The following is a 13,230-nucleotide window of genomic DNA, read 5'->3' on the forward strand; positions in this document are numbered from 1 at the left end:
ATCCCTTCTTGTAAAGATAGAATTAGCTTCTCTTCTAAACATTTATAATATTCTGCCGTTAGACCATCTGGTTCTGGTGCTTTTCTTTTTTTCAGTCCCTTTATGGCTTATAATAGTTCTTGAATTGTAGTATTCTGGCTCAAAATTTCTCTGTGTTCCATTGTAAATTTTTTCATCAGATATTTTCAACATATATTCTTTATAGCCAATTCCTCTGAACTACCTTTTTTGTACAAAGCTGTAAAAAACCAGACAGATGATTCTTGTATTACTTTTTCCATGAAAGTAGTTTTGTTTCCTTTCTTCAGTACAATAATAGTCTATTTTTCAGTTTCCTTTCTTAAACAATGAGCTAAAAATCTTCCTGTGTTATTTGCATATTCAAATTTTCTTTTGCATTTCTGCAGTTTCCAAAAAGTTTAATTGTGTTTTAAAATACTTGATTTCCTTCAATTTTTTCTTATCCAAATATTTTTGTGTTGTTCTTCCAGTGTTTTCATTCTTTCTAAAATATTGTTTATTTGTTCCATTCTTTCTTCTGCTTGGCAGCTATTGTTATTAGTTTTTCTCTCATGTAGGGTTTGCCTGTTTCCCAAATTGTTGTAATAGACATGCCTTCAGTTCTATTAATTGAAAAAATTAATCTCAGTCTTTCTTACATTTCTCCACTATTTCCTCTTGTAACAATAAATTATCATTTAATCTCTGTCTCCTTCCTCCTATCTTATTCCATTGCCGCAACACATTTATTAAGTTGTGATCTGCAAAGGTCTCTGGTAGTACGTCGATTTTCCTTAGATTTGAAAGTAATTTTTTTTAAAATCCAACACACATCTATTCTTGATATGTGTCTGTCCGGGGGTGTGTGTGTGTGACAGAATCTTGTATTTGGATTTTTGACTCATCAAAGATCTACTAAATTCAATATTTCCATTTATGAAGACATGTTTTTTGAAAGTCTGCTGCATTTAATTTTTCTGGATCTGTCTTTAACTTTTTAGGATCTGTCACAGAATTCATTTCACCAAATATTATTACAACACTTTCTTGGAAATTCAAAATTGACCAGAACAAATTTTCAAAAAAATTATCTCTAGCATTATTTAGGCCGGGCCTATATGGTTACTAGAGTATGTATCTTGCCATCTGGTAGTTTAATTCTGAATAAAATAAATCTTCCTTCTGGATTTTTGACTTCTATAATAACACTTATGTATTGGTTTTTTCTGTAGATAACTACACCTCTTTTTTGTTTTTGACAATGCTGTAAATGTTTTACCTAATTTCTTATTATTCAGTAAATGTTCATGTCTTGATTTTACATGGGTTTTTTAATACATATAATAGCTGCTTTTTACTTTTGAAGCTTATTAAATATTTGTGTTCTCTTCAACGGAGAATTCAGACCATTAACGTTACTTGATACAATCTTCAATTTTAAAAAATGTCAACTTGATCTAATTTGTCCACCTCTTTCTTTCAAAAACATTTTTTTTAGCTTTCTTAGCTTTAGGATATTTTTCTTTTAAACTTGTAGGATCTCTTTGTTCCTTTCCATTTTTAGGTTTTTCAAAGACTTTTCCCCCTATCAAATGTTCAGCTAACTTCTTGGTTTGGTTTATTATCCTGATGAGTCTTCTGCCCATAGGTAAGATGACTTCCAATGCAAATGGGATTATCCAATAATATTTTATTTATTTCTTAATCAAAATATGTCTCAAAAAATTAAAATCACTTATTTTTTTTAACAATGCATTTGGCAAGTCTTGAAAGATTTTAACTTCACTTTCAGCAGTTGTCAAAGGACTATTGTGTTGTTTCCTTAGGATTGAGTTTTCTTATGAGCAAATTTAGCTCTAATATCTCTTGGAACCTTGTGTTTGAATGCAGATCTTGAGTTTGTCCTATATAGTTGTTCAATATCAGGAAAATCTTCATCAATTCCAAAATTCAAGTAGTCTTGAATTAGCCTATGGTATTCATCCTCCAGATCAGATTTGCCAAATTCCTCTGGCACAACTCTAAAATGCAAATTATTACTTCTTTCTTGAACTTATAAAACCTAAATTCTTTCCACTGCTCTCTTCAGACATCTGTCCTGTACTTCGAGATGTAAATCTGTTCCTTCTGTTTCTCTTTGATTTTTACAGTTTCTTGTGCATTTTCTTGTATACTTTCCTTAATTTCTACCACTCCCATTGAAATCTTTTTTTATATTTTAAACTTCTTTTCTTAGTTTTTCTTTCATATTTGCTCCAGTTGTTTGATTTGACATGAGATCTCTTGTTTTATATTTTGGACTTCCTTTCTTAATCCCTGTCTTGTATTTTGCTCCAATTAACTAATTTGCGCTGATATTCCTTGTAACTGTTTAAAAGTTTCCCAGAATTTTCAGATTTCTCTTGTATATCTTTTTCTTCCTCGACTGCTATCTTTTTTCCTCCTTTCTGCTGAACATGTATCTGTTTTTCTTCCTTCAATCCATAAGTTTGTACAATTTTTTCACATACTGTCCCATCAATTTTTAGTTTGATATCTCAACAATCCCTCATACAATTATTATAAATGTAATCAAATATTTCCCAGAGAAGGACAATGCACCACAATTTGGATTAATGTCAAAAAGAAAAGGTTAGACTTTTATTTTCTCATAATCACAACCACTCTATTCCAATATTCGATTTGAGGGTTTTTTAATCCATATTTATGAAATAAAATATAAAATAGAGGGGAAGGAAAAGCACACTGAGAGTAGGAATAGAGTAAACATGGGGAAAAACACTTGATGAGAGTAACAAAGAAAATATTATGTTAAAACTATTCTGTTAAAACTCTTTACATTGTCCATAGAACTCAACAATTATATAGGATTCTACCTAACTGAATGAAAAATATCCTACTACAGAAATTGTTTGGAATTTACACACCAAACCAGATTGGGGTGGTGGTGGAATGGACTGTGGGAATGGCACATGCCCGTGTGGTATTTACCTACCCCACTGGCATAAGTAGAACTGAGATTGGCGGAGAGAGAAAACAGGGAAGCAGGCAGGTGCCATTAAGCTCTGTGGTGCACAACCCAGAAATGGCCTCCCCAAGAGCTGAACTGGCCCGAACATGGATACTGGCACAGCTGGGCCAGGCTAGGGGCATTCCTGGGATGGAGCTGACCTTTTAGCCTGGGAACACCCTTTGTGTAGGTTGATGACTTATGCCATGATAACACATGATGTTAAGTCACTATTTCTTATTCAGCATTCTAAGCAGCAGCAGGGTATTTTTGCCCTGCTGCTTGCTATACCACCTGGAGCTCCATTGGAGGCAGCATGGCAGTGCCTTCGCTGCAACTTTTCCAGCCGCTGTGGAATGTTTCTGCTCCCAATCTGGATTGCGCTGTTAAAACTATTATGAATATTGTCTCATGGCATAAGTTTTCATGCAAAAAGTCCAGGGATTCCATCACCTAGTTTAGTTCATAGTCTGTTCATACAATTGCAGTCCTCAGAATTGAACATTTGATAAACTATTTGCCTAGGGTCTGAACAAACATGTTCAGGTGGGGTAGATACCGATACACAGTCACAGGCTGTTTTGCTCTAGCTGACCTCCTTCTTCCACTGCCGCCATCTTCTGTTTGTCACATTATTTAAACAAAAAAAATAGTAGTTAACCTGACCCTCTAATACAAGTATCATTTCATAAGTTCAAAACTGCTTGACACAGCAGTTATACCAGATATACCAGGAAGCTAAGGGAGAAGAAGTGGGACTATAGACAACTAAAACAAGCTTGGCATCTAGGACTATCATATCTAAGGAAACACCTCTCCTGGAGAGCATTACACGTGTCCCAGAACCACCCAGCTGTCCTTAACCATGCCCAGTGCTTTGTTTGCTCTAACCCCAGCTTTGTCTAATGACACCTGTGCTTTATGGGACTTAGCTCTGTTTCTCAAGACTCATAAGGCAGAGATGTTCCACCAGGCATGTGGTTGAGGACAGCAACAAATCAACTAGCCTCCCTCTCTTTCTTTCCTTCCTTCTCCTTCCTCCCTCCTCTTCCTTTTCCTCTTCATCTTTCCCTCCCTTTTCCCTTCCTTTTTTTGTTCCTTTTTCCACCCCCTCCTGCCCCACCCTTCTTGGGGTCTGTGGGCCTCTTGGTGGCTGTTGACCTTCCTGCTATGATATTTGTCATCCTTTGTCAACCTCCTCAGTTGAGGACAACTTATCTGTCTGAGACAGTTACACAGTTTAAGGCATCTTCTGTGTTTTTACAAAAGGTTCACAGTTTTACAGTTATCAGTGTAGTCTTTATTATTAATGTTATGTTGTATTTAATGTTGTTGGAAGCTGCCCTGAGCTGGGCTGTACCGGGGAGAGCAGAGTATAAATCTATTAAATAAGTTTGTTAACAAAAACTGTGCAGCCATGAGACTTGACTCACATATAAATGAGCAGTTTGATCCAGTGGTGGGATTGAAATAATTTAACAACCGGTTCCGGTGGTGGGATTCAAATAATTTAACAACTCGTTGTTTACAAGCACCATTTTAACAACTGGTTGTGCTGAAGTGGTGCGAACCTGCTGAATCCTACCACTGGTTTGATCCCATTAAGTTCAAACAGCACATCAAGATTGTCAGCATCCTAGGCAAGACCTCACAGTCAGACGCATAAGGTTTTCCAGGCAGCTTGTTCACTGTGATCTTTGCAGTCCTTTCAGGGATAACCTTTCATGGTTTCAGTATATCTCAACAAGGATTGTGTTGCTGATCAAAGTAGTCAGAGACTGAGATTGAAGTAGTGAAACATCAGGTAGTGAAACATCAGGTAATAGTTATAAATTAAAGAGAATGATGCTTAATTAAATCTGACCGAACTGAGCAAAATTATGAAAAGACCTCTTGACTATTATGTGGTCAAGTGATGATTATATGAGCTAATATTTTCAAAATTGCTATAATTTTATGCATTAGAATAATTCTACACATTAGAATTCTACGGTTCTAGGAGAATGAATTGAAATGTATTTCATTTCACATGGTGTTAATTACTAAATTATATATGACGGCAGGAGTGAAGGTATTATACATTCTACAGGAACCATTTCAAACATTTTGGGTGGACACCTAAGATGTTGTAAGATCTAAATTCTCCACAAATGACTAAGTGTGATGATAATCAACGTGTGGCTGCAAGGAGTAAAATTCTCCTAATGGCCCCACACCAAGATCCACATGCAGTAACTCTCTACACCAGGGGTAGGGAACCTGCGGCTCTCCAGATGTTCAGGAACTACAATTCCCATCAGCCCCTACCAGCATGGCCAATTGGCCATGCTGACAGAGGCTGATGGGAATTGTAGTTCCTGAACATCTGGAGAGCCGCAGGTTCCCTACCCCTGCTGTACACAGAGCATACATTCATACAAGTTGTACATGCTTAGGCGTGTCTTATGTGATCTGTACCCTACATTTTTGCAAGAAACACTACATGCATACTCATAGGCTCAATGAAAAGAGACAATCAACCCATAAAGATGATGAGAGAACCAGCAAGGTGATGGGAGAATATTCCATCTCTTCATTTTGGTATCTGCACAGGTCTCTTTAAATACAAGATATGGACACATTTAATGTGTATCATACATATGCAGTCACTGGGAAGTCATTATTGGTTGTCACTATATTTTATATCCATGTCAATGCCAGAGTTGATTTTACTATGTCAGATGAGCCCCATATATTTGAATGTATCTTATTACCCATTTTGGACCTCTGAGTGAAAGTAGTAGTTCATTTACTTTCAATTTCAGTTCTTTTCAGTTGGGTCTGTACTCCATATAATTCCCATCTGCTGAACGACTGAACAACATAAACACAGATCCTAGGAATCCACCTAATTTCATTTCTCAGTTTTCTGTGTGTTTAAAATGAAATTCTACTGGCAAAGAGCTCAATACTAAGTGCTTTTAAAATTTTGATTAGCAATTTCTTTCTCTCACATTCCTAATATTTATGTTTTGCTACCTTTATATATTCCATGTAGGACTTAGATGGAATGTACTTGTTTGGCTTTTTGCAGAGCACAAAGTCTATGTCCATTTAATTTAAAATATATATTATTAATTTGCTATCTTTAGAGGGAAAGTAGTTATAGCAGATAGAAAAGTAGTTTTCTGTCCCATGTGTGGCTAATCATTTAGAACTACAGCTCTATCTAGTATGTTACATAGAAGAAGAGAAGGTTGAATGTGCCATCTAGTGGCTGTATTTGATTTAGTCCGGAAAACTATCGTCATTTTACCTCATTACCTGACTAGTAACCTGGAACTGAAGCATAACGTACTCCAGTATATTAATGCACTAGACAAATAATATAACATTTCAACCTTCATATGTCTATTTGTTGATATCAAGACCTGTACTGAAGTCACATGTGATCCGTTTTAATCTATTTTAAAACAGTCTTTAATCACTTACATGAGCTTCAAACTTTATTGTATTTCCCTAGCTCTAATAGTTAGCAGCTATTCCTCTGCCATTTCACACTTTAAAAAGGGAAGAAATAATGATTAATTTCTTCTTGACACTATAAAGAGAAAAGTTGCCACATCTCTCATACCGTTCACCAATGGCAGATAACTCCGTATCCACTTCTTAGAAAGTGTCATTAGCTTTTTTTATCCAGGGAGTGATATATTTATTTTGAGCAATATTATCTTGTGAACATGTTAAAACAATGTGAGCTAGGAATTCTACTTGGTCCGTAAAAAATGAGCACTTGTGTTCTTCTGCAATATTTTCTTGTATCTCCCTTGTGTCTTGGTTGAGTCTAAGACATTGCACCTTGCCAATAACAAAGCTCATCTAAATTTATGGATTTCTAGCCAGCAGAAATATTCTGGCAAGGTCCTTAAATACCAAAGGCCAAACCTCACTTAAGGTCTTGTTTTGCAACTTTCTTTTCGGATACTATTCCTTGCAGCTTTCAATCACTCTATTGGGAAGGAAAATCTTTTGCTTAACCTACTAGTCCAGGCTCAAACATGTCTCAAAGGAGGACTGAAATTTAATGATAGATTGATGTATAATAAAGCTTGGAAGCCCCAGTATAATCATAGAGTGGAGGGGGAGATACACCGTGGAATACCCAATAAGTTTCTAAAAAAAATTAAATTGAAGACTGTCAAGATGTTTTGTGGCCAGTGTACCAAACTGGAGCTGCATATTTAACAATCAAATATATGATTGCTCTAAATAGGGTCATACATTGCCCTCCTTTAGAAAAATAGAAAATTTTAAGGAAAAGTAGGAGTTTAACTTTTATATTAACCTATAGATGTATAAGTCCCAGGGAAGTTTGTAAACATGACCCAAAGGTACTTAAAATTTCTTACTATCTCTCTGGCAATTCTTTCCCTATAGAGAAATCCAAGACCTGTGATTTACCAATTTCGACAAAATTTAGATTATTACAAAGCCTGTGGAGCAGACTTGATGAGCAAAAATCGGTAAGTCCCTTTCCATCTTTCGTAGAACAAAAATATTGCTTAGTGAACATTTATATAAAATTAATTGTATTGGACACTATGACTGACTAATAACAGGCTACATGATAAATGTATGACATTAAATGTAATTACTTAACATGAACAGATTTTGGAGTATGACATCAAAATCATCTTAAGTAATGGCTTCCTCATCAACATGGTTTACAGTCCTAAAAATGCAGGAGTAAAGGCCAAATTACATCTCCATCCAACATAAATTGGATTCAGTTCAATCTCAGTCTCTGATGTATATGTGGAATTATAGGCTGTACCCTGTTCTCCCCATGTCTTAAAGTTGTTAGTATAAGAAATAGTCTTTACAATTAGCATTCTGACACTGAAACAAATGTCCTATTGTCAAATGCCTTGCTCAGGTCTTGCAATCTGAGGCCGTGGCTTCCTTCATAGAGTCAATTCATCTCATGTTGGAGTGTTCTCTTTTCCTACTGCCTTCAATCTTTCCTAGCATTATTGTCTTTTCTAGTGACTCTTGTATTCTGATAATGTGACTAAAGTATGACAGCCTCGGTTTACTCACTTTAGCTTCTAGGGAAAGTTCAGGGTTGATTTGATCTAGAATCCACTTATTTGTTTGTTTGTTTTACTGCCTACAGTATTCATAACACTCATCTATCATCACATTTCAAAGGAATTTACTTTCTTCCTGTCAGCTTTCTTCATTGTCCAACTTTCACAAACATAGTACTGGGATATACTGTGGTGTGAATTAACTTGATTTTGGTTGCCAGTGACACATCCTTACACTGTTTCATGGCTGCCCTTCCTAGTCTCAATCTCCTTCTGCTTTCTAGGTTGCAGTCTTCTTTTTGATTATTGAGCCAGTCTTAAACAATTTCAATGAGAATGCCTTGAACAATTTCAATTTTCCTCATTATCCACCTTAGAGTAATTCTCTAGTAGTCATTACTTTTGTTTTCTTGAGGTTTAGCTGTAGTCCTGCTTTGGATAGTAACTACTAAGGCATATTTTATGGGCCCTTCCACTTTAGCCACTAATTTACATGAGATCACTCACTGAGAGACACTGGTAATTTCCACAGAGCAGAAGTAAAAGGTCTTGAGGACATTTTAAAAACTGTTTTGGGGAAGTTCACACAGCTCTTTCCCTCAAAACTTATTCAGAATCTTTTATTTCTCCCACCCTGGTTTTTTCAAAAAATGCTAAGCTAGTTATCTTTTTTCCCCAACCTGAGTTGAAGACATTTCCTGCCTGCTGCGTGAACAAAAACAGGCGGACAATGCTTTATTTGTCCTACCCAAACTTCTTACTTTCATTTTCGCAGTTCGTACCCACCATTTTGTGTGCTGCAGCAGATTCTTTTGTGAAGATTCCCCATGGAGGTTTTCTCTGCTTGCAGCTCATCTGCATGCAATTTCCATGTAAAATGTAAATAAAATTTGTTTTGCCTAGCGATCCTGCACACGTATCTTCTTTCTTTCTTTCTTTGGCCCCTTCCACACATGCAGAATAATGTGTTTTCAAACCACTTTCACAATTGTTTGCAAGTGGATTTTGCTATTCTGCACAGCTTCAAAGAGCATTGAAAGCAGTTTGAAAGTGCATTATTCTGCATGTGCGGAATGAGTCTTTCTTTCTTTTCTTTCTTGAAGAGTATGTGTACTGGCTGAGTGGGGCTGGTGTGCTGCTGCAGCAGCACACAGCACAGAGGAAGCTCAGAGCCGGGATTGTGCTGACACCAGTTTAAGCTTGATCAGCAAGTCGTAATTCAAACAAATATCAAGTTTGTCAGAGAGTCTAATGTCGATCAAGCTAGGAGTCAAAAGCCAGGAATGTACACAGTGACAAGGAGAAGCCAAGATTCAAGACCAAGAATCCAATCCTGAGTCAATCAGGGTCTGAAGACAAACAGTGGTGTGCTGGCAAGGTCAGGAAGGACACACTTTGCAATCACAACTGTAGTTCCTGGCAAAGGCCATTTATTCATCAGAGCTACTTGTCTGGGACTGCTTTTACAAAAGCTTTGGGTAATGCCCAGCCTGTAACCTTGCTGGTGGACTCCGCGCAGGCCAAAAACAGTGGAATGCAGTCAGCATCAACAGAAATGCAGCTGCCCCAGGGCGTTCACACAGCCAAGTGTCCAGTGGACAGCATGTAAATCGGCCGGGACGCAAGCCTTCGCATGGAGGTGCAGCAGGTTTGTTTTTTTGTTGAGCGTAGCTACACAGGAATGCACACATAAACCCCCAGAACCACGATGACATCCCACGAGACTTTGATATGACCCTGTGCGTCTGTGTGGCTAGGCAGAAGTGAGCCATAAATTTAAGAAACTCGCAAGTGCGGCAGACACGCCTCCTGCCCGGCTGTTCGCTCAGCGCCTGTTGCAGAACATCGTTTTTCAAAAGACTTTCGAAATGCCGGGTTGGGAAAAATAGGACATTGCAACTTCGCTTCAGCAGCAGTAGTTGTGCGAAGTCTTCCCCCACAACGGTGTTTTTACCGTCACACTGCTGATTTTGGCCCCTGCAGAATCTGTCACTGAGCAGCATCTCTCCTGGCCAGTTGCAATCTCTGTCTGTAACGCTGACTTACATCTGGAGACCCAGAGCTGCTGGCATCTTGTTCAATCTTGCAAATTAGCTCTGAACTAGAAGCCTGTTATAGTTCAGGCTCTATTGATTCAGCTGGTATCTCTCTGTGAGGCTCAGTTAACTCTTCCTCAGACAAACTGTTAACTGCAACAGCGAGAACCATGATAGTATGTCTTTGAAGCTATGATGTCATGATTAGAGAAACTGCAAAATGCACATATTTGCATCATTGTAGCTTCACAGACATACCCCTCAAAACAAAAGAAAGGGAAAACAACATGTGCTCAAGATCAATAGGTAAAACAAACTTTGTTCATCTACTTTTAACACGGAAATCGCATGGAAAATCCATGGAATTTCCTTTTTACATGAAAATTGCACATGAATGAATGCAAGCAGAGGAAATCTCCGTGAGGAACCTTCACCAAATGGTGAAGGCAAGTGAATCTCCGCAGCAGCACACAAAATGGCAGGGGCAACTGTGAAATTGACCAGTGCTCCGGCAGCCAGCAGGCAGTTTTAAAAGTACCATTTTGGCTGGCAACACTTGTGTTCTCTGCGCTGTGGAAACAACATGCCAAAATGTATCTTTTTACGTTGTCTGCAAGGTGTTTTGTTTCTGCTGTGTGAAAAGTACCACTGATGTATGCTTTACCTGGTGTTTGTTGTCTTCTTTTTCTGTGTGGGATGTTGCTGAACAATATGAACATCAGTAGCCAGTCATCTAATCACAGTACCCATAGCTGCAGCTATAGTGTTGATTTGTGTCCTGTTTTGAAGTTACATGGTACTTTGACATTGTCCAGGAACATCCCACTCAGAAAAGAATGGCAGCATACAAGCTCCAGATTAACCATACATCTCAGTGTCTTTCTGTCGGCAGTATCTTCATACTGAGGAGAAAGGTGCTAATGTGTTTCAGCTGGATTTGAGGTTTAATGTGGCAGTGGCATTTGCCATACTGGTTGTGGCTTCAGTCATTTAAAATTGGTCCATTTACTGGAAAATCCACTATCCTATGAGGAGAAATCGAAGACAAAGAGAATATAACAAAGTAGTATATCTTTTATTCACTTGGTTCAAATTTAAATTGTGCCCATTTCATTTAAAACATATAAATGTGCTGTATTTATAGCAATTTTGCTTTCTAAGTGGCTACATAATGAGAAGAAATGTCTTTGAATCAGCTTTCTTCACACAAAGCATTTTCATGTTAGCAAAAGACTGCAAAGACTGAATCATTGCACAGTTTCACTTAGAATGTACCATTGCCATCCAAGGTCAATGATGCTTATTGTGATGAAACAAAATTGTTTATCCAGAGACTGGATTCCCATCTCCTTGACATTCATGTTTTTAAACTAACACCTTGCTTTTAAAACGTATCTCTTAATGACTGTGTAACATAATCAATCCTCATTTTCCTGCTGATAGTTGTGCATCTTTTCCCTTTTATCTTGACAGTTAAAACATAGATATTGATCTTTGTTTAATGGTCGTAATCATTTCATGTATCCATATATTGAAACATTCAAAGGTAGCAAAAAGATATGCAGTGCTTAATTTGTCAAACTATCTCCTTCAAATCTGGCTCCATGTCCTAATACTTGCTAGTTACAATTGTAAATTAGGAAGGGTCATTCCATCCGACAGGGAGGAAAGTATATGTCCATTGATAGTTCTGGCAAAACAGCCATTTTTCTCAACCTTGGTTTATCATTTCTCGGGAAAGCTATTATCTTCTTAACTCATAAGGTAGTCCTATATGAAAGTTATTGGTGTGGCCTCTGCCAAGAGATAGTCTTTGTACCCATGGGTAGGGGAAGACTTTGTCCTCAAATGAATGATAGCTAGTTGTGTCTACAGTATCAAGGCTACATGAGAACTTGTCCCTTGTCACAGACATGGAGATCACAAATATAAGAGGAAAAGGAGAAACATCTACTCCACTCCAAATACATCCCAACTGAAGCAAGCATGCTTTCTCCCCGGTTTTGCAATGGCTGTCATTGAATTCTGTGGAACAGACAGAGAACCTGCAATGTAGGAAGAGTCCTTAAAAATATGAAAAGTATAGAAGGCTCAGAGTTTTCCTCGTTAGCAGTCCTCACATATATACACACATAACTACATCATACACATATAAATATCCTCTTCTATCCCCTATCATCCTTCCCTCAAATTATTTAGAGTATTCCAAAGGTACAGAGGATAGCCAGTGTTGTGTAGTGGTTAAGAATGGCAGACCCTAATCTGGATGAACTGGGTTCAATTCCCCATTCCTCCACATGAAACTTGCTGGGTGCCCTTGGACCAATAACAGTTGTCTCGGAACTCTCTCAGCGCACATGGTGGCAGACAATGGCAAACCACTGCCAAACATCTCTTGTCTTGAAAACCCTTTGGGGTTGCCATAAGTCAGCTGTGGCTTGACACCACTTTCCAGCACCCTGTGGGGATAGGATGGAATACAAATTTAATAATAAATTAAAAAATAAATAGTGGTCAGGACCTAGACAGGAGTCCTTCTAGGAACCCTGTATACCACCCAGGTCCCATGATGGAAGGCAAAATTTAAATTACTCAAATGTAAGTAAGATTCCATGGAATGTTTGAGCTTTATCGTGATCCTGGAAACTTAAATATTTATCCAGTAATTCCTCAACAGACTGGTGACCAAGCAAATGAGGATTAGATCCTTCCAATTCACTGAGCTAAGTGCAGAATTTTCCACTGGCCGAAGGATCCTTTTTTACTGTGTACAGCTGTTTGGAATTGTAAGGTCCAAGCCAGTACTGTTAGTTAATTTTATTTTTAAAAATATATCCTACACTTCTCAGCCAAAGCATGCTCTGAAGGCAACATACACAATGCAGGATATTTTTTTTATCATCAAAACACACATATACAACAATGAACTAATAAAAATGCAGACTGAAAATTTCAAGGTCAATAAGAAACTCTTCCCCTCACATGGAAAGCTTAACATGGTGCACGCTGGAGAACAGGCAATGCACGCATACAAATCTAGGTAAACAGAAAAAGAACAAAGTTTTTTAGTTAATGGAATCCTAAGCAGAATGGAAAGACTCGGGCCCATTCTGTA

The 13,230-nt window shown here is 37.7% G+C and overlaps 1 protein-coding gene across 2 annotated transcripts in view; it reads left to right on the forward strand.

The window, feature by feature from the left end:
- The window catches only part of TBC1D5 (TBC1 domain family member 5), a 336,693-nt gene that overhangs the window by 276,346 nt on the left and 47,117 nt on the right, over nt 1–13,230 (forward strand). For both annotated transcript variants that reach the window (XM_048510711.1, XM_048510712.1), the window contains exon 16: nt 7,427–7,512. In XM_048510711.1, the coding sequence (XP_048366668.1) occupies nt 7,427–7,512 (86 nt within the window). The remainder of the gene's footprint in view (nt 1–7,426; nt 7,513–13,230) is intronic.

This window comes from Sphaerodactylus townsendi, linkage group LG11 (assembly GCF_021028975.2).
Source record: "Sphaerodactylus townsendi isolate TG3544 linkage group LG11, MPM_Stown_v2.3, whole genome shotgun sequence".
In the NCBI taxonomy this organism is placed as follows: Eukaryota; Metazoa; Chordata; class Lepidosauria; order Squamata; family Sphaerodactylidae; genus Sphaerodactylus; species Sphaerodactylus townsendi.